Raw genomic sequence first — 21,244 nt, forward strand, 5'->3', positions numbered from 1 at the left:
TAATTTATTTACTTTGTAAAATACATTTGCATATATTGAGCTTATAAATATTTTTTGTGTTCCATAATTTATAAAAACTATAAATTCAAATATTATTTTTAAAATAAAATATGAGTAAAATTTTAAATCACTAAAAATAGATTGGGGGAGATATTTTAATGAAACAAATTTTAGAAAGTAGAATAAAAAAGTATAGGAGTAAGTGAGAAGGGCATTCTAGTCTTATCATACCAAATTATTTTGTCAGGAGTGTTTTTGTTACTTTCACACTTTAGGAGCGAAAATGAAACAAAATGCATAATTTAGGGGTGCAAAGTATTTTTAATATTAGTTATAATTATAACTTCAAGCAGTATATTTATAAAAATATAAAAGAATTAACATGAGGAAGTGTAAATATAATTTACCTTTAAAAGAAAAAAACAAAAAAAGGAATGTCAGTGGTTGGTAAACAAGAGTTAAAATGATGGAAGGATCAAAGTTGAAAATAAAAAGTACAAGGCTGACCTAGAATAGGGTCCCCCACAAGAAAAAAAAGACCAAATCAGAAGAAAGTAGTGTGTTCATTACACACAATACATTATTATTACAAGAACCCTTTTTGCCTTTTGCAACCTATGAGACCTTTGGAACAAGAAAAGGGAACCGCAACCAGCTGTTCTGTATTAACAAAATCGAAAAGTAGTTGCTCTCCAGAGTCCTGACTGCTTTTTTGTTAACATTTTTACTTGGGGACATTACACTACAAAAATCATTAATAATGTAGGAACAGCAAAGACAAGAAAGTCAACAAGGGGGGAAGGCCAAATTCTCTCTTGGCAGCCATTCTTGCCGGCGCAACCACCGAATCCCACCACCCTTTTCTTTCCTTAACATAACCAAAATCCCTTTGTTTCACTTCCCCTTTTATCTTCCTTCTTTCTCTTGTCTGCGGATATATATTAATTCTTGTTTATATAGTCAGCATAAAAGTTCAACCTTTTTTCTCTACTCTGCAGATACATTTCTTGTTTGTATACACACAGTGGTTCTTTCAGGATCAAAAGGTTCAATTTTTGTGAGGATGGTTCGTTGTGTATCTTCTTCCCTCTTGGTTTCTTGATTCTCGGAGTTTTTGGATCGGTAAGTTGAAATGTTTCGAGGATACCCATGTTGTGATGTCGAGCTTTTCCTCTCTGTTTTTTGATGATCAAGATCCTTTTGTTCATGTCACAGGTTTTGATTTTCCCTCGAATTTGAAGGGTAGATGTTGGTTTGGAGAGGGGGGTGAGGTTTTCTAAGTTCAATGGACAGTCTCTGCTGCTTCAATTCTGTTTCCTCACAGGTGAGCTATTGTTTTGTCTTTTTTATTGTTACTGCTTTCTGCCCTTTGTCCCTTAATGTTAGTAGGGAGTTGATTAGGATGTTGATGGATGAATTTTCAATTCTTTGTATTCATGTGAGCTGTTTATGATGAATTGGGATTGATTTTATCTTTCAAATTTCTGTTTGGCTATTCGTGATTGTTTGAGTTATGCTTGTTGCTTTAGTTTTGAGTTCAAATATTGGGTTTTGGGGGCTAGAAATATTGTACCTTATTATGATGTTGGACATTAAGCTGTGGGAAAAATGAGTTGTTTGCTTTGGAGGTGGGCAACGCAATCGTTATAAATTATGTTGTCCTGTATAGTTGGTTTGAGGTACTTCTGTCAGGAATTGTATTTAGTCAAAATTGAGAATGCGTGCAGAAAGTATGGAAAGAAAGGTGTAAAATACTAGATTTACGTTATTCGGAAAAATCCTCTTATGTCCACAGCTGCTCAGGATCAGTTTCACTAAGATAGTTTTGTGTGAGTTACATTCAAATGTCGCCCATCAACTACTTCGACTAGGGTGCTTGTAATACATTGTAAAATTACAATCCCTTCGGACTTATTGTAATGTTGGGGCACACTCCAAACTTCGACTACTTCAACCACCAAAAACCTTTCAGAGACGGATGTGCATTCATGAAAACTGGATTTTTTTTAAAAAAAATCCCTTCTACATGTGTTTGTTATCGTATGATCTTTATGTCTAGTGTGTCAACCACATCTTCATTGGACTGCTTTGTTCCAATGCCAGTAAGTCCCGCAGATTGGATTAAGTTTAGAACTTATCCAGTGCTGGTCAGCATTATCTCTAATTTTTCTTGTTTCACTCATTTGTAGTGAAAGTTCTTTTCCTTTAGCTTTCAGGAGGACGTCCGTCTCTTGGCTCGGGCAAGGGAAGCAGCAGTAGGGGACATGTGAAATACGGGTTCAGTTTAGTAAAGGGTAAGGCGAATCACCCTATGGAGGATTACCATGTTGCTAAATTTGTGCAGTTTCAAGGTCATGAGCTCGGACTATTCGCTATATTTGATGGGCATCTAGGAGATACTGTCCCAGCTTACTTACAAAAGCATTTGTTTCGAAACATCTTAAACGAGGTTAGTTGCTCCCTGAAAGAATTTTATCTTGTGTTAACATTTTCTCTCTTCGATTTGAATACGCCTATGAATATCTCGTTTGTGGAGTCTAATCAGAACTATGTAATCTTGAAATTCTTGAATCAGCCGTCGGAAACCAAAGCTTCATAAAATAACATCAAAAACTTCTTCCTTTGCTTATTCTTTTCGTTATGTTATTGGCATACAATGAATGTGGTGAACGATTACAGGAGCAATTTTGGAATGACCCTAGCTGGTCCATTGCAAAAGCTTACGAGAGAACCGATCAGGCTATTCTCACTCACAGTCCTGACCTGGGAAGAGGCGGATCTACTGCCGTCACTGCGATCCTCATAAATGGTCGACAATTATGGGTAGCGAATGTCGGAGATTCACGGGGAGTACTTTCCAGGAGGGGGCAGGCAATACAAATGACTATTGATCATGAACCCAACACGGAGCGTGGTAGCATTGAAAACAGAGGTGGATTTGTCTCAAACATGCCAGGTACTACAAATTTCATTCAAATGCTAGGCTTGATTTGGTTCTATTTATAAAGTGCTTTTTGGTCTTTGTAGATATGTGATTCTGAGTGTTTTTACTATGTTCGGTTTTGTGTTTTGTATTAGTTTAAGATAAATAAACATAATTCAAAACACTAAACTGCACATTTCGTAAACACATAGGCAAACATTCAGGATGTCTTTTGCTGTCTTTCGGACAGTGAAACAATGAATTTGGTGCATTTGCTAGCAATTGTTGAAGCACCATATATTTCTGATTCCTCCTTGAGTTGTTTTATTTAATTCTGTCTGAAAACTGCTTTCTTGAAACCATACATCTGTGGGTCTCAGTTACGAATTTGGTGATATTCTTGGAGACCGGTGAACGACTAAGAATGATAATTTGAAGTCTGCCATTTTCGGGTTTCATTCTCGATTTTGTTGAAAATAATAAGTAGTGGTGGTTGTGAAAGTCGCTCGACGATAATGTGGTTGATTGCCATTCAATCAACAAAAACGACTATGTATAACTTTTAAGAGAAAAACGGCCCTCAACTTTTGAAAATTCCATTACGTGTAAATTTTTATTTCTCGTAGTAATGTTCTTCACAATGTCGTTCGTGTGACTCCTGCATGATTGTGCTTGCATTAATAGATAAACAGTCGAGTCTCGATTCAAGATACTGGACTGTGCTGATCTTTTAAGTACATTTTACGTTATGTATATATGGATTAATGAACTCCATACAGTAGGTGTAAACAGTAATCTGGGGATGTTTGCAATAGCTTGTGCTTCTGTGATTGGAATAAGTTATAAGTTTAGCTTTAGTGAAAGTTGGGGATGTTGGAACAAAAGTATAAAGTGGAGAAAAGTTGAAGACGGAGTGTTTACGTAAAGACACTTAATACATACAATTTTACTAATAAGTTGCAAAAGTTGGTTGGAGCTTCTTATAACTTTTGGCTTAAATAAACTTAATTTGAGCAGTTCAAAAGCATAAGTTGTAAATCAAAAGCATTGTTTGCAACTTATTTCTAAGAGACGACTGTAAGCATTTAATCTGAGCTATTGTAAACACCTCGTTAATGGGTAGAAATATGATACAAAAAAGAAACAAAATGAAAAATGAAAACGAAAAGTTGCATTCTTTTTTTATTTGGAGCAGTAAAAGTCATAAGTCTTTGCATGCTTGTACCAGGGGACGTTGCGAGAGTGAACGGGCAATTGGCTGTTTCTCGTGCCTTTGGAGACAAGAACTTGAAGACGCACTTACGGTCCGACCCCGACGTTACAAACGCTGAGATTGACTCCGAGACCGACCTCCTGATTCTTGCTAGTGATGGTCTATGGAAGGTTTCTGCTCTCCCCTCAACTTTTCTTTCTATTTTTAACTTCCACCTATTAATTAACAAAGCCGCCCCTCTCACTTTGTCCGTAAAATCACTCCAGGTAATGTCTAATCAAGAGGCTGTAGATATCGTGAAGAGGATCAAAGACCCCCAGAAGGCAGCAAAACAGCTAGTGCTGGAAGCATTGAACAGGGATAGCAAGGACGACATCTCATGCATCGTCATCCGCTTCTAGCCGTAAAGACAGCAATGTTCCCGTGTTGAAACTTTTGCGTACACTATATTCTCGCAATCCGACTGAAATGCGGCCGGTCAAGAATCAACATGAGAACTCTGCAAGCGTCTTGCCGCACCCAGGCTGTAGTTGGAAGCATTAAAGCTGCCGTTGCATCGTTTACTATTTCTTGATTTCTCGTTCCTGTAGATTTTCACCATTTTTTTTTCTCTGTAATTTGCATGAACACGACGAATCAGGATGGGGTGTTTTTTCTACAGTAATTTTCTGTCCGAATCCACACAGGGATGAAATTCCAGAGGTATATACACACACACATATAAACAAGCTGCAGCCGTTGTTGGGCCGTGCTCTGAAGACTGAAGAGAGGTTTATGGTTCGTAATTATTAATGTTTGTCAGTTGGTAAAACTGTTGATTTAAATTGACTACCAACAACTTGTTGATTATATTTGAATTTTTTTTTTATTGAAGTTTATAATATTTTGTTGAATATTTATTAATTCCAAATTCGTGTAATACGGAGTCATCTGAATTTTTTTACCGAAAATCTTAGCTCAAATTCAAATTTATCAATCCAGATGTAGCCTAAGGTTATATTTGGATTTGAACAAAAATATTTTATATGACTTAACGGTAGAAGAATTTGAAATCCATCAATATTCAATAAAATATAGTTCGAATTTAGAGTCACGGGATTTAAAATTTTTTGAATTTAGAATTATCAAAACAAATTTAAAGGGTTTACAAGAAATTCATAATTTCAAACTCATCAATCTAAATACACTCTGTAATTATTTACTTAATAAGTTCTTAGCATATAGAGACAATATTCTTCTCTTTTGAGGTTTGGTATAATTATATAAACTTCATGTGGATGGAAAATTATATTTAGTGCTCATGATGTTTATTTCCGTCTAACAAATAAACTTTTTCAATAGTCAAGATTCACCAAATTCGTTCATGTTAACAAAAAGATTGGATAAAAATATGTATTTAACTTGGATTTACTTATTATTGATTTATTGCAGGTCAAATAAATTTTTTTATGATTTCCTCAAAAAATGTAATGTTATGCTTTCTTCCAAAAAAGTTCTACTATTATATTTGCATTCTCTTAAAAAATTCACTGTTTACACCTGACTTCTGTCATTAGGGTTTAGACGAAAAACATTGATGTTAGCAAAAAATTACATAAATTTTTTTATTTTACCTCTTATTTAACATTTCCATATAAAAATTTTGTACCCATAAGAGGAAAATGTAATGATATTAACCTCACTGCACATCATATATCTATACAATATATATCCAAATATAAGTACAAATATACTTGTAGAAATATTAAATAAGGTGCAAAATTAAAATATTATATAATTTTGTTTGTTAGCGTCAATTTTTTTTATCCAAACCCTAACGAAAGAGAGTTACGTATAAAAGTGGAATTTTTTGAGGGGATTTAAGTGTAATTTTAATTTCTTTAAGAGAAAGTATAATTTTATATTTTTTGAAGGGTGTAATTGCAATTAACCATATGTATATATTTATGACTTGCATGAAATATCTAGTCTTTGTCTCTCCTTAAACCCTCTCTCTCTCTCTCTCTCTCTCTCTCTCTCTCTCATATACTAAAACCCTTCTGTATTTCTCTTTCTTTCCACCAGAATCTAAAACCGTTTCCAGGCCTCTGCCATTTTTAGCCGACTATTCAACAGAAATCCTCCTTTGAGTTTTCATTTCATTTTCCGAGCGTCAAATGTCAAAATTGTCGAAGCTTAGTGCATCCAATCCGAGAGTATGGGTGATCGTCGGCGTCGGCCTTGCTGGAATTTTGATCCTCGCCGAGGTACAACGGCGTCGGATCAAAGCCAAAAGCTCCGCCAAAGATGATTTTGGAGCTTTTGTCGAACGCTTTGAGCTTCTCCCTTTTCCTCAGCCACCACCTCCGGCCGCCCGGCTCCCGCTCTCTGGCCTCACCTTTGCCATCAACGACAAGTATATGATCACTCCCTTTTTGGTTTTGTTCTGTTTCTGCTCTGCCTCTTTTTTAACTCTCGTCGTACTTCTGTACATTGGATTTCGTGGTTGACTGCTCTTTTTTATAACCTTTTTTGGTAAAAGGATGTTAGATAGTGGTTTGGTTTTTATTGAAAACGTAAGGGCTGGGAAAGAAAGACTATGGTTCAACTTTCTGTTCAGAGAACATTTTGGATGTTGGTTAAGCTGGAATTCGTGTTTTATGTTGAATTTTCGGACGTCAGAAATAAATTGGGTGGATGGTGAATTTAGTCCAAATAATGCCACTGTAATCATAAGGGATAAGTGTCTGTGGAGGGATTGAACTGTAATTTCATGCAAGATATATGTCTGTGGAGGGGTCGGACTTATTTATTTTTTGCGTATACTTTGTAGCATTGATGTAAAGGGCTATGTGAGCGGACATGGAAGTAAAGATTGGAAGAGGACACACGAGGCAGCAGAGAAAACAGCTATAGTGGTGACAACAATGCTGAGAAATGGCGCCACCTGTGTGGGCAAGACTGTAATGGATGAAATTGGTTTTGGGTATTCTTTTTTACTCTGAGTCAGCATTTCTAAAGCACCCGAACTGAATAAAAGTTGCTTACTTGTTTTTTTTTTTCTTTATTATTATTTATATTGTGGGTTTAGGGATGACATTAATAGTCATCGTTAGATGATATTGCGGGAAAATAAAATCTTGTCTTCTTCTTTATGTGATTACAGGATATTAGGGGAAAGTAGTAGTTATGGCACTCCAACAAACCCACAAAAGCCATCTCATGTTCCGGGTGGCTCGTCTAGTGGATCAGCAGTTGCTGTTGCCGCCCAGCTTGTAGATTTTGCTATTGGTATGATATTTTTCTTCTTAAGTTTAGAATACTGCGATCACTAAGTTCTCTTTGTGTTACTGTTGTTTTATGTTTCTTATCAAGATTTTATATACTAATATTTGTTTTAAAGGAAACATTTTGAACTCAATTTCCTAAAAATTCACAACATAGAAGGAAAGGGAAGTATCTATCTATATATATGTTAATAGATATCATGCTTCTACACTTTTAGAATCTTTGATGCCATAGTTCTTAATATGGATCTGTATTGTTATTTCTGGTACTTATTTCGTTTCTATGTTTTTGGACATAATGGTGGCTTCATTTTCTATGCAATGCAGACATTTAAATCGACTACAGTCCTCTGGAAGATGTATTACGTATTGTTAAGATGTCTCTGCGTACCAATGATATGGGCTCATATTGTAGGTACTGATACAATTGGTTGTATAAGAGTCCCAGCATCATGTTGTGGCATCCTTGGATTCAGACCATCTCATGGGATTGTATCTATGATTGGTGTTTCCCCAAATTCTCAAAGTTTAGATGCTGTAGGTATGTAACCACACCGCTTTTTTTGAAACTCGAGAATTCTTGTCACATAATCTTGTTTGAACTGCCAAAAATAGTGATCAAGTCTGCTAACATTTCTGGCCAAACATAAGTATCTGAATATAATTGCCTTCTTTTGTGGTGTTTGAAAGTTGTAAGAGCTGGATTAGTAGCCGATAAGCAGATTGGTTCAAGAGGATTTATATGTAAAGAAGGAACATTAGTTCTGTGTTTAGTTTTGGTCATTATTCATCTTATTTTGTTGTCAAGTCACTTGAGTGCCATGCCTTTGGTCAGCTCCTCTTTTTGCCATATATTTAGTAATAAAATAGTAACAATTGCTGCTTCAGGATGCTTGGCATTTGATCCATCTGTTTTGCATCGTGTGGGACATTCTCTGCTTCAGTTAAATCCATTGGAACCTAAAAGGACAAGATGCATGATTGTAGCTGATGATCTTTTCCAGCTTTCGAAGGTTCCCATGCAGAAGACTGTCCATGTTGTAAGCAAAGTAACAGAAAAGCTAGAGGGCTGTAAGTTTCAGTTTGTTGATTGATTGTCTGTGGTATTTTTGTTTCTCTGCTTTTGATAAATTGGTTTCAGGTAGTATTTATCAATTGCAATTTTTGGCCAAAAATGAATAATTAAAAGTATGTTACTCTCCTTTTGTTTTTAAAATGCAGACCAGCCACCTAAGCATGTGAATTTTGGTCAATTCATTGCTTCAAATGTCCCAAGCCTCCAAAAGTTTCGCGAAGAATCAACAAGCGAGCAAAATGGAATATCTAATTTGAAAGCCCTGGCTTCTGTAATGCTTTTACTACAGAGGTATTGCACAAAAGTGTGAATGTTTTTGCTACATTGGTCGGACTATTGGGCTAAACAAAATATTCTATCTTACTTTGTTAGTTTTTTGGATATCTTGAGCCACTCATTCTGTCAGAGAATTAGCTGTAGTTTCTTTATCATATTAATACTTCCATTTTAAGTGTTTTGGGCATATCTTCCTTTCTCTTACTGAGGCAGGGAGTAAATTTTATTTTGTGATGAAAGGTCAAAAGTTAGACTTCGTTTCAGCTGAGGCATTGATTTCTCTAACCAGCTTTTGTGCTTTTCAGACATGAGTTCAAAACAAATCATGAAGAGTGGATTAAGTGCGTCAAACCTAAATTAGTCTCTGATATCTACAATCGTGTTTGGGCAGCAATAAACACAACTCAAGAGAATGTAAAAAGCCTATATAAAGTTAGAATGGAAATGCGAGCCTCTGTACAGAGTCTCTTGAAGGTACTAGATCCTTTTCCAGTTGTATAATGGTTGAGACTGAATTGAGATTAATGTTGGAATTTTTCAGGGACATTAAAATATCTATGTTTTGGCTTTCTGGATTCTTAATTTTTTTAAAGCTCTATGACTCAATTGCAAGGTGTGATTACATTCACCTCTCAACTTGAGTGGAAAGCAAGTAGTTGCTATATAGGACTATTGGACAACCTTAGTTGGCTAGAAGATTAAAATGTGCATATATTTCTACTTTCACAATTAAACATAAATTTTCATTTGAATCTAGAGGTGTGCATCAACATGGTTAATGTGGTATATGCATGACAGCAATCAGTCTTGCCTCCTCTGGTACTGTTAATCCTCCATGTGATCAGCTATAAATGTTGGGTAATACCTATAGAGATGACATTTGGAAAGCCGTGCGACATAGTATCCTGTTCACCAAGACAAGAGAAAGCGATCTGATGTAAAACATTTGAAACTTTCATTAAATGGTTTTATCATGGAATTGGGTACTTTATTCACTAGATCATGATACAGAGATCTGATGACTATATATTTATTAGGTGCGAAATGCATCATCTGGTGGTGAAGTGTAAACAAGACCTTGATATTTCAGGATGTCACTTTGCTAATTTAGGATTGATGTTATCTTGATTAGTTGGACCTGGTGTATCTTCTACATCAATGAATGTGCCAACTTTTGCTCTCTTAGTTGTTGGTGTGCATCTAATTGGTTTTACTTGTCTGCTTGTTTTTTAAGGATGAGGGGATATTGGTAATTCCCACAATCGCTGATCCTCCACCCAAGCTGAACTCTAAGACATGTCTCCCTGCACAGTTCTATGACAGAATTTATGCTTTGTTAAGCATTGCGAATATGTCTGGAGGTTGTGAGGTAACTCATTTCCAATGTTTAGCTGCTTCTGAGAAATCTTCTCCATCCATCAAACATTTCTCGAAAGAATTTAAACATTCAATTGATCTATTTCTGAGTTTCTCTTCTCAATTTCTTATTCCTCTTTATGGTAACAATATGATCATTTTTTGTTTTTTGATGTTCAGGTTGCCATTCCATTTGGAAAACACGATGAGCGCCCATTTTCCGTGTCCTTTATTGCATCCCATGGAAATGATAAATTTTTACTTGATACTGTCTTGGATATGTATGCTTCCCTTCAAGAAGTCAACAGTATTTCCAGTTCCTCACCATTACCATTTACCAATGGCGACATTGATGCGGCTGAGCTTCTAAAAGAAAAGGTCCTTTTTCTTCAACCACTTTTTTGCTTGTTCAGTTGAATGCTCAATTTTTGTCTTCTAAATTTTCTTCATGGTTTTTTTGATCCTATCAGGTTATATATAATGGTGGGGTATCATTGTATTTTGATGTTGTTAATATTTGCATGGCACTGTTTTCAACGTTTAATGAGCCATCTGTTTTGGTGGAACTGCTGTTATTTCGTATTTGTGTTTATGATTGTTGAATGAAGACTTAGAATCCTTTTTTCGTGTCTGTGAACTGTAGTCCTTGCCAACTTTTGCTTTTTAGGTATTTTATAATTTTGACTTTGTTACTTGTTTCCACAAAATGCATACTTGATGTCTAAAGAATGTGCCATTCTCTATTGATAGTAAATTTTATTCCTTATCAGCATACCATAGACTTCGATCTTGTTTAGCACTATCCGGAGTATAGTTGGGGAAATTTGAATGATTACTGATAGTGGGAATACAAGGCACAACATCCACGGGTGACATCAACTGATTTTGAGAAATAAAAGTGCAGACAACACTCTATCCAGATTCCAGAAGCATAATAATTTATAGACAATCTCACTTGTTTCCTAAGCTTCAAACTTTCCTGTGCATCTAAAGCACAATCTCTATCTCACTTTTCTCTAAGCATTCACTTCGACACATATTGTCCTATGATCTCAGTCTATATACTCTTGAATTGCTACTAATTCATTGAAACAAATTACTTTCCATTGTATAAGATTCTTCATGTTTTATGGAATACACTTAAGCTCACATGCTTGTGCATCTTTATCATGATAAGCACCATTTTCTGTTGGGCGTCATCTCTAAATTTATGTGGGTAGTGGATAATTTGAAGTATTTCTGCAGAATGCTTTGCAAAGCTATTGGCCGCATTTCCTAGTTCACATTATAAGGGATGGTTTAGTGGGATTTGAAATCAGAAGGAAAACTTTGTGGCCAACCCAAAATGAGTTATCCTAGATTGTTCATCTAGGACCATATATACTGTATAACTTTGGATGTATTACGATTGTCCCCTCGATCTCATAGTGTCACGTATTCTGAATTTTTTTTCTGTAGACATGATGTTCATTTACAGGTTTAATGGTATAAAAGAAAAAGGAAAAAACGACTACCTGTGTTTGCTTGCACGTTGCTGAATGTATTTTGATTTAAAGTTGTTCTTTTCCTTTGGGTTATGCGGCTTAATATTTAGGGGCATTGCAATGAGCTCCCTGAGGTTTGACACAATTAGAAATACCCCTCGTTGTTTTGAAAATTACCAATACCCCCAGACCAAAATGCCTCTGTGGACTATGAATTACAATCTTATTTATTTTTTAAAATGTTCTGAATTATTTAATGGACTAAGTGGACAATTGCTTACAATTTTTCAAATTTTTTCATCCACCATGTCCGGTTCTTTTGTGCAATTCTTTTTAAAAACATAAAAAAGTACAGGAGCAGAGGTGACAATTCCACACCTTCATCTTAGAATTACATAATTTCATCAAACATAATGGGCTTTTGGTAGTCTTCCAAATAACCAGGGGGTATTCATAATTATACCAAACCTTAGGGAGCTTGTTGTAATTTACCTTAATATTCAGTTTACATATTAGGACACTAATATGTCAATTTTGCTTCTTGCTGCTCTTTTTTTTTTCTTTGGGTCTTATGGAATCTTAGATGGTCCTATCTGCTTGTCTTTTTTTCCTCCTGTCAAATGCATCCTTGTGATGATTACATGATGTTACCTGCTTTATATGTGTGTATGTATATATATGTATATATTTGTTCTGCAGGGGAATGCTTCTTATAAGGGAAAACAATGGAATAAGGCTGTAAGTACACAGAAGCCATAAAATTGAAGGAAACTAATGCAACTTACTATTGCAATTGCACAGCTGCTTACTTGGAGTTGGGATGGTCTGATAGTTTCAAAATGTGTTTTTTTTACAGTAATTTGCGAAATCCATTGAAAAACCTATTGTTCTAACAATAGGCTTTTATGCAGCTTCCAACAAGCTGAAGAGGATTGCAGTAAGGCAATATCTCTGGATAAGAAGGTGAGCTAGTTTGCTATGTTTCTTTTTCCCCCTAAATATTGGTTTGTCATTGCATTAAGTCTTAAATCTTTTTCCCATTTACAATTGTCTTGTAGGGTCAATTTCATGTTTCACATTGAGCCTTAAGTGGAAATATTATGTAGTCTTCCAGAATTAGACGATTAATACAAAAATTTGTACTTCTCTCTATACATCTCTTCTACATTTTCGTGTGTCTCAATATTGTTAAATTCCGACATAGTTTTACTCTGTATTGCCTCAAATTTTCCTTCTAATCTGATGGATTAGGAAACAAAATCAAATGAGAAGATAAGAACATGCTAAAGAAACTATTTCACTTGATTGATTTGCAGAATGCAAAGGCCTATCTGAGACGAGGAACAGCTTGGGAATCATTGCTTTTCTACAGGGAGGCTTTTCAAGGTTCAATCATTTACTGCTATTTATTGCACGGTGCTATGTACATGTTCCTGCTTTCAAATCTCACTCTATGTGGCTGCTATCCTTCTGAAAATCTCCCTGCCTTCTAAAGGATCTGAAGTTGTCTTTTAACTAATCAGAGATAAACCCACGTGTTTTCCTGCCATTATTAGATCGCTAAGCTAATCAACATGTTTGTTAAATTCTTACACAGAAATGTTATTAAGTTTTACTGTTACTGTGATCCTACTTCGCTTTTTGTTGGCTGCTTGGCTTTTGTTAAAGTTCTGATGTACGGTTGGGTAACTGCAGATTTCAAGCATGTGCTTGTTCTCAAACCACAGAATAAAGCTGCCAGTCTCGCGGAGAAGAGACTTAGAGAATTGATCAGTTGATCTAGTTACAGATAGATATTGGTGGTAAATGGTAATATTTGGAGACTTCACGCAGAATAAAGCAGAGCGTTTCATTCTTTGAAGAAGACTCAAATTGATAGGAACTTAGCCTTGAAGTTTTTGGGAGTGTATATACTGTCCACTTAATTCTCAGTGCCAAAAACTGTCAACTGCTGTAAATATCTGCTATTATTTTCTTGGTATACTTACTGTCAACTGCCTAATTAACCCTATTTTGTTTGAACAGGTGAAATTTGATGAGATGATGATCTTCTGAATTCTTACCACATTTTGGGAAATCATTGCATGAATTTTCAATTATTACCACACATTTTGGGATTATTACCAAAATTCTATCTTTTTTCTGTTTTTGGAATTGTTATACTGTTCTTTTCTAAATTTTATGTAATTATATCCAGATTTTCTATAATTTTTAAAATTATATTTAGTACCTCTAATATTTTTTTTATTTAATAAATAAATTCCTCTAGAGAGGGCAGTTTAATAATTTTTTTTTTTTTGTGTGTGTGTGTGTGGCACTATGGTTTGATTATCCTTGTTTGGAATAATTTTTTTGTTGTTGTCATAATTATTGTTATTAATCACCACTCGTGTGGAAGCAACAGGGATTTATAGCTTCATTTAAATTTGGTACACATGTGATGTGATTAATTTATTTTTAAAATTTTATATTAGTTATAGATAAATATAATTTTTAGAGGGGGTGTAAATGCAATTTTAATTTTTTTGGGAAAAATTATAATTTTGTATTTTTAAAGGAGTTTAAGTATAATTAATTGAGATAAAAAAGTGTAATGCTCCCGTGTAAAGGAAACCGATCGAAATAGTGAGAGATGCACAGACAGACGCACGCCGTTAATGGAAACTTCACCGCCCACCATTGAGAAATCCATGCACACAAACCCCTCATCTCCTCTGCGGAAAGAATGTCGTTTTCTTTTCTTATTTCTATCCCTGTTTCAGCCCTAATTCCTGGAATATCTCAGTTTGGAGTTCGAGGAATTCAGTGGCTGCTATGCTGTTGCCTGCATTTTCATCGGTCATCTCCGGTGCCATTGGTCTCCGGTCGGTTTGATCCATCTATAGCATTGCATGTATGTTGGATTCACCTTAACTTGATAGAGAGTGATATTAAGTCAGCTTAGAACTCGTCTTGGAGATTTCATTCAGCGATGCCGTTTCATTTTGAGATGGTAAGTTGAACTCTATTCTCCGGTTCTTTCATATCGGTGATTCGACTGAAAACTGTGGAATAAACTTGAGTTTGTGGTGCAGATTGGGTGCCGGAAAAACTTATTGTAGCCTTTTCGGTGAGGGCAAAATTTGGTGAATGGAGATGCTCCGAAGATAAATGAGGGTGATGGGTTTATATTCTTGCTAAATCGATATGATTGAAATGATTTTGTCTCATTTTTTACAATATAAAACTTCATATTTCAACTGTTCTTATGTATAATAATGTTTATCACAATGAAGGGGCAGCAGATCTCTGTAATCTTTATGTTGCATATAAGGAAGAAAGTCTGAGTAGTAGGAGAAAAGATATATTTAGAAATAATTCGCAAAAGCTAGATATATGAAAAAGCCTCAAAATGTAAAGTATAATATTACTTGATATAGAGCCCAATAATCAAGATAGTCTGTGTAACAGGACATTAAGTATAATGTGACTAAAAGCTTTTAAACTTTACAAAAAAATAATTCAAGAATACAATTTTGGGATGGTGAAACCAAGTTCGAAGAATATGGTACCATGGCGGAACCTTGAGCTTTTTGCATACTTGGAAAACCTCTTGCTGGCTCTGCTGATGTTGTGGATTTTAGAATGTATTAAGTGGCGTCTCACTCTGCATGATCAGAGCTTGAACTCTGTATTGGTGTCGAACTCTTCAGAAGATGATAACAGAGGATCCTGAACATATTCTCAAATTCCTGTCAGGATTTTGATAATATACTCCTCATAAAGTATACATAAATGATCAGGATATTCTGGGAGTATTACTAACAGACTATTATAAGACCAAGTTTTGATATTAGAAACCGTGATGTATTTCAAGTTTGAGATGGTTCTGTAAAGTCACATGTTGTATTTGTATGCTAAAACTCATTGTGGGATAACGAGGATTATGTTCTATAAGCAGTAATACATTTAGTAAAAGTTAAGGGCAGTTTCGTGTACTCAGCTTTTCCACGTGATACATTAATAAAACATTCTTCCAAAGGATATGGAGAAAACCTGTAATATCTTGCGATGGAAAACTCTCTTAAGTCCTGCACGAAAGCATCCTACTTTGTCAACTTGCTTCAGGGATCTACGCATATGTTTGAGTATCCCCTTGTAAGTTAATTTTTGCTTGTTGATAACTGCTTGTTCAACTGCTCTTATGAAGGTACTTGTCATGGCACCTGTCATCTTATTATTCATCGAGAAAGCCTTCAAGAGAAGCTTCGAATAAGACAGGTATTTGACTTATCCTTCTGCATTATTTATTATCAAATGGATATGCTTGACTTCAGAGCATTTGCAACTATCTCTAGAAACAGAGGGCAAAAGGGGAGAATAAAAATATAACTAACTGATGTGTCGGCAGCCTGTTGATAATCTTCACAAGCACTAAAGCAGATGGCCTTTCCACCCATTGTATCCTTAGATTCTCCTGTTGGAGCCCGGTTATCATCCCATTTTCCGCTGGTGAATATTCCCAAGGGAAAAACAATAAAATTGATGGCGGAAGAATCTTATATGTCTTAAGCATTCAAGGATGTTTTTCCATGACCGGACCATGGGAGATCCAAAGTCATTAAGCTACTGCATGTAAGCTTTGGATGAATTTTAATATTGATGCAATAGGCTTCATGTAGATTATATTTGAAGGATTTAAAAGCCTAGATGGCGGTGCCTGTTTTCCCAGATGTGTGTGCTTGCGTGTGTACGGAAACGGCCAATAAGTGTACTTCTCCACTCAAATAACATGCGAAAATCAGGCAATAAGCCAAAACTTAGATTGAAAAATCCACTTACGTGTTCATGTTATACACATATGGCAAGTCTAGAACAGTTCCACTGTGACAAGAATCAATAATAGCATGCAGTGTGACACCCTGGATCAGTGGATTAACAATTGTTTTGTTGATGTAGTTGTCGGATACCATTCCATTAGTTTTGAAATCAACCGGGCATATTGTTTCATCAAAGCCATCAATCTCATCACCGTGGACACTACGTTGTCGGAACCCATGCCCTGAAAAGTAGAATACCAACGAGTCCCCAGATTGAATATCCCTCATCAGCCACTGGAAGGCATCTTCTATATTCTTCCTTGTTGGAGCCTGATATGGCTCTTTTTCTACAAATTGCATTGCATTTTTTTATCATGTTAGATAGAAAAACATCGAATCTAGATGTAAGCACTACAACTCTCCACCTTAATTCTTACTTATATTATTGCATCTAACCTTAATGTGAATTAGATTTGCCATAGTGATTGTGCCTTAATTTACCGTAAGAACACATTTATGTAGAGGCTTTTCTTGTGTGAATCCTTGATTCCTATGAGTTTGAAGGTTGGTGTATATCCTCTATACAAAAACCTGAAATATCTAAATGTTTAACATGGTTGAAGGAATGAGCAGTACCTGCAAGAATGAGGATGGACTCAGTTGGGAATTTGAATTGACCGACTAACAAATCTCTCATGTTATTCAAGTCATGTCTACTTCCCTTCAACTCGGACTTTTGATTCTTGTACTGGACACAACAAAGCAGGGCGCGTTTGTCCCTTCTTGGTTGGTTTGAGGTAACCACTGAAAGAACTGAGCTTTGAGATCTGCTGTATTGACTATTATTCACTGACCTTTTCTTTCTATGGCTATTGCAGAACCCCTTGGCTTCAGTGATGGCTTTATCTGGCTTCGTACTTGAACTTTTTTCCATCATGAAATAAACTTTGTCTTGGTCACTAGCTGATAATATTCTTTCGTGTCTGTCACAATTACTCTTAGGCATCAAAGATGATCTTCGTCAGTGCTTGCATGTGAGATTGTCAGATTAACGAAATCAGCAATTTTCTATCTGCATAGCAAGAAGTTGAGTTTTGTGGAGATGGACGAATTGGCATCATAGTTATATTCTGATGAAAAGGTTATGCATTAGTGTTAAAACAGGAAAATGTACTAGGATAAAGATTCTTGATCTTGACAGTCTTCTATACTGTTTAACATATGTGTGTGTGCTCTCTGATGCCATTTTGCAATGCATAATCCTTGAAATCGGTTAAATGCATGTTTAGTGTTGTCTTGGAGGATAATTATATTCGAGAAGATAAGTGTGATTGATGATATAGTGGGATGCTCTTTACATAGTGCTGTCTTTACATACAGCGGTACTTGAAAGAACCAGATGCCTTGCCCCTTTAATTGTAATGAATATGAACAGTACTGAGTGCCGGCTACACTCTGTGCCACGGGTAATGGCATGCTATTATTACTATTGTTATTAGAATAAATTTCAGCCACCTTCTCTAAATTTTGATATAATTATAAATATTTTTTTTTAAAAAAAGAAAATTACAAATACTCCCTAATGTTTGATAAAATTGTGATTGGAATTATCAATTTTTTTTAAATAAAAAATATTAAAAAATGATGTGGATGAAAAAAAAATTAAAAATTGTAAGAGAATTGTCTTCTTACTTCATAAAAGAAATTCAGATTTTTTTTTAAAAATAAATAAAATTATAATTCATAATCCACAAAGGTATTTTGGTCAGTTTATTATAAAAAAACTGGACGAAAATTTAATAAAGATTAACAGATATGGGAAACTAAGAAGGTATGAATAATTATTTAAATGATAAGAGAGTATTTGTAATTATATTAATAAATTTTGTTGCATTTTTTAGCTTTAATATTATTCCGCAAGGGATTTGAGTGGCTAATTGCTTTTATTCCCTTACTACTTTTTCAGAACAAAAGTTGTTCCTTTAAAATCAAAATGGGTAATCATGTATGGAGTGGAGTGTAACAAATAAGCGAATTAAGGATGCACATGACAGAAAATAAACTCAAACCCAGACTTGTTATAGAAACCACATTGTAACACATGCAAAGCAGAAAGATAGCTGAGATTTTGCATTCACTAAACATATATAATAAAAAGAACAAATTCAACATTCCAATATTTTGGAAAGAGGAGAATTAAAATGTGAAAAGAACAAAATAAAAGTATTCCAAAGTTTTGGGAAAGGTAAGAATTAAGATATGAAAAGAACAATTTCAGTCAAATATTCCAAAATTTGGGAAAGAAGATAGTAAATAAATAAGATAGATATTAGGTGTTGTAAGAAAATACAAAATTGAATAGTAATAATAATAATAAAATATCCGACCTGCCGGATTCGAACCAGCGACCTAAGGATTTCAGTGACACCACTACAGTCCTCCGCTCTACCAACTGAGCTAAGGTCGGTTGTTGCTTATGATAGACAACATAAAATTTTTATATAATTCTTACCGTAATGCGCTTAAACTCTCGCTACTGGAATTTTTTTTAAAATTATTTAATATATTTAGTGAATTTATGATAAGTAAGAAAAATAAGAAAACAGATCAGTCATCAGAGAAAGAAAGATATAAAAAGTTGGATAAGGGGCAAGGGACTTTTTATACATAGAGAGGTGAGAGGACAGTAAAGAGGGGAAAAATATATGTTTTGTTCTTTTCTCGTCAATCTCATTAGGATCCATTTACTTTATATTATTAAGTTGTATAAACAACAAATATAAAACATTTACATTATATTATAAAGACTTGTTCGGCTGTATTAATTATTTTTCTGGTTGAATAACTCAACCTACTTATAAATCTAATATAATTAATTTATTCTCCCCTCCAAATAATTGATATCATAAAATAACGGGCCATACTAAATATATTGTCCATCTGAAAAACAACCCATAAAAGATACAAAAGAATTGTGATTACAGAAATTTAAGTTAAGTTGTCCATCAATTTGTATCTACTGTCACTCACAATAGGGGCGTAAAGAAACCCTTTTTCTCTTTTTTAATATTTTATAAAAAATTTATAGTATTTTAAAATTCGAATAATGGTCAAAGATTTAGTTCAAAACCATTAATTCCATTAGCTTTTCACACACAAACACAAGGCCATTATTTTCAAATTTGGAGAGAAATATAAGTTTGGTTGCACTTTTAGTCCTTGAGGAACTCAGCAGCTTTTTGCTTGTGGTCCCAAATTTTGAATTCCAATTCCAATCTTTTTCCGGTAGTGTTTTACCCCAATATTTCTGTCAAGCGATCAAACAATGTTGGCAAACTGCTCTTCTTTCTGTCAAAGATTTCAATCCCAAGTCACCAACAGAGTTGCTAAAATCAACCTTGCTTCGGCAGATTAACAGACAACAAGAACTACCGCAGAGGTTTTTCCTCAGCCAAGTTTAAAGAGATTAATCATAAGTTCTAGTCTACATTCTTGTCGAATGCACCCACATCATGTGACAAATATAGACAGAAGAATAGTCGGAAGAATTATGCGGATGTACACTGACCAAAAGCCACACAAAGAAGGGAGGATAATTGAAGAGGCGATTAATGCAACCATGCTATATTTACAAGGCTGAGGTTAAACAAGTCAGGCTTCATGAGATCCTTTGAAGTTCTAGCTATCATGAAAATAAAATATCAATGCCCTACAACAAAGAGACTTTGAGAGGCAATCCTTCTAAGTTTAGAATGTATTGACACTATACAGCACTTCGCAGCTCCAGCTCTGCAGAACAATATAGCACAACTCCAAAGAACCAAAGAGTATGCATGAGTCCCATGAATTAATCTTCAAGAATGATAGAGTCTATGCTGAAGCTGATTTACCTGATTTGATTTTGCTGATGAGAGACTCTGCAGCATTACATAAGCTGTTACTTCCAACCAACCTCACCTGAAAGTTGTGGGTTAACATCTCCATCCTCTTCACATCTTCTTCCAAAGTATTCAGCTCAATGGCCTGCTTCCTCTGAATATAGCCATAGAGATATATATTATCAGAGTCCGACTTCTCGCTCCCAACAGCAACTCGCAACAAAGCATTTGATTCCATATCTGTTGACTGTGGATCAAACAAAATTGAAAAGCTGCCAAATGCAAGATCAGGTGTCTCAAACAGTGGATCCAAATCCTTGCTTTCGTAATTTACAGTATTCACTTTTGCAGCTGGAGCAACTGATCTCCTCCCGGCTACCCTCATTATGTGAGCAGCCTCTCTCATCCCACTGAGAAAAGCCCCATGCATTGTGGCTGGATACTGTTTGTTAGTGGCTTCTCCAGCAAAAAAAACTCGGTCAGCGACGTTCTCTGCGAGAATATCATAATCATCTCCTGAAGCACCAATTGCAACATAAGAATATGAGCCATATGAGAACTGATCCTGACCCCAACGAGTACAAACTGCTTGAACTGGATCTGGAACTGCAATTCCTTTTGGGCTGAAAATACCCTTCAAAATTTCCAACACCCTGCTTACTGATTCAATTGGAGACATCCTTTCAAACTTGACAGCAGCTTCTCCAGCCACAAGAGCAACAAGGAGAGGTCCACCAGCTACAGAAGAATAACTATAAAAGAGAAAGAATTCACCCCTCATATTAGGGTCCTCTGTCAAATGCCCGAAAGTATCAATTTCTCCACCCCAAAAATCGTACGGGAACAAAATGGCTACTTTATTTAATAACCCAAATCCTAGTCTCCCAATCGCATCTTTTTTCCTTTGAGGAAGCTCCGGTACAAACTCTATTTCTCCCTTCTTGAGCACCCCAAGTGGGACTGTGCAAAGCACC

At 35.3% G+C, this 21,244-nt stretch overlaps 3 protein-coding genes, 1 long non-coding RNA gene, 1 other non-coding gene and 1 pseudogene across 9 annotated transcripts in view; 3 read left to right on the forward strand and 3 right to left on the reverse strand.

Moving 5' to 3' along the window:
* On the forward strand, positions 634-5,014 carry LOC105172607 (probable protein phosphatase 2C 10). 2 transcript variants are annotated; one of them, XM_011094123.2, is made up of 6 exons: positions 634-1,122; positions 1,216-1,324; positions 2,210-2,449; positions 2,680-2,956; positions 4,152-4,306; positions 4,403-5,014. In XM_011094123.2, the coding sequence occupies exons 2-6, from the start codon at positions 1,286-1,288 to the stop codon at positions 4,535-4,537; spliced, it is 846 nt and encodes a 281-aa protein (XP_011092425.1). In that variant the 5' UTR covers positions 634-1,122; positions 1,216-1,285; the 3' UTR covers positions 4,538-5,014. The 2 variants fall into 2 exon arrangements, with proteins under 2 accessions (XP_011092425.1, XP_020553170.1); XM_020697511.1 differs by lacking the exon at positions 634-1,122 and having other exon boundaries at positions 2,217-2,449.
* LOC105172608 lies at positions 6,130-13,604 on the forward strand (annotated as a pseudogene).
* LOC110012669 lies at positions 14,104-17,409 on the forward strand. Of its 3 annotated transcripts, none has more exons than XR_002287856.1 (6): positions 14,104-14,585; positions 14,668-14,749; positions 15,783-15,853; positions 15,931-16,207; positions 17,016-17,189; positions 17,271-17,409. It is a non-coding gene; the product is annotated as an uncharacterized LOC110012669 (long non-coding RNA). The 3 variants fall into 3 exon arrangements; XR_002287857.1 differs by having other exon boundaries at positions 15,984-16,207; XR_002287855.1 differs by lacking the exon at positions 15,931-16,207 and having other exon boundaries at positions 14,113-14,585.
* On the reverse strand, positions 15,178-17,426 carry LOC105172822 (metacaspase-1-like). 2 transcript variants are annotated; one of them, XM_020697049.1, is made up of 5 exons: positions 17,029-17,426; positions 16,415-16,739; positions 15,970-16,081; positions 15,629-15,826; positions 15,178-15,304 (listed from the first exon to the last, which is right to left on the reverse strand). In XM_020697049.1, the coding sequence occupies exons 1-5, from the start codon at positions 17,396-17,398 to the stop codon at positions 15,248-15,250; spliced, it is 1,062 nt and encodes a 353-aa protein (XP_020552708.1). In that variant the 5' UTR covers positions 17,399-17,426; the 3' UTR covers positions 15,178-15,247. The 2 variants fall into 2 exon arrangements, with proteins under 2 accessions (XP_020552708.1, XP_011092700.2); XM_011094398.2 differs by having other exon boundaries at positions 15,178-15,324.
* TRNAY-GUA lies at positions 18,774-18,859 on the reverse strand. Its single transcript is given in 2 exon segments — positions 18,774-18,809; positions 18,823-18,859. It is a non-coding gene; the product is annotated as a tRNA-Tyr (tRNA).
* LOC105172609 (lysine-specific histone demethylase 1 homolog 1) overlaps positions 19,986-21,244 on the reverse strand; it is a gene marked incomplete in the record, with an annotated part of 3,259 nt that continues 2,000 nt past the window's right edge. Inside the window, 2 exon segments of the mRNA XM_020697048.1 lie at positions 19,986-20,181; positions 20,283-21,244. Of these exon segments, the coding sequence (XP_020552707.1) occupies positions 20,156-20,181; positions 20,283-21,244 (988 nt within the window).

The sequence above is a fragment of the Sesamum indicum genome, linkage group LG10 (assembly GCF_000512975.1).
Source record: "Sesamum indicum cultivar Zhongzhi No. 13 linkage group LG10, S_indicum_v1.0, whole genome shotgun sequence".
NCBI lineage: Eukaryota > Viridiplantae > Streptophyta > Magnoliopsida > Lamiales > Pedaliaceae > Sesamum > Sesamum indicum.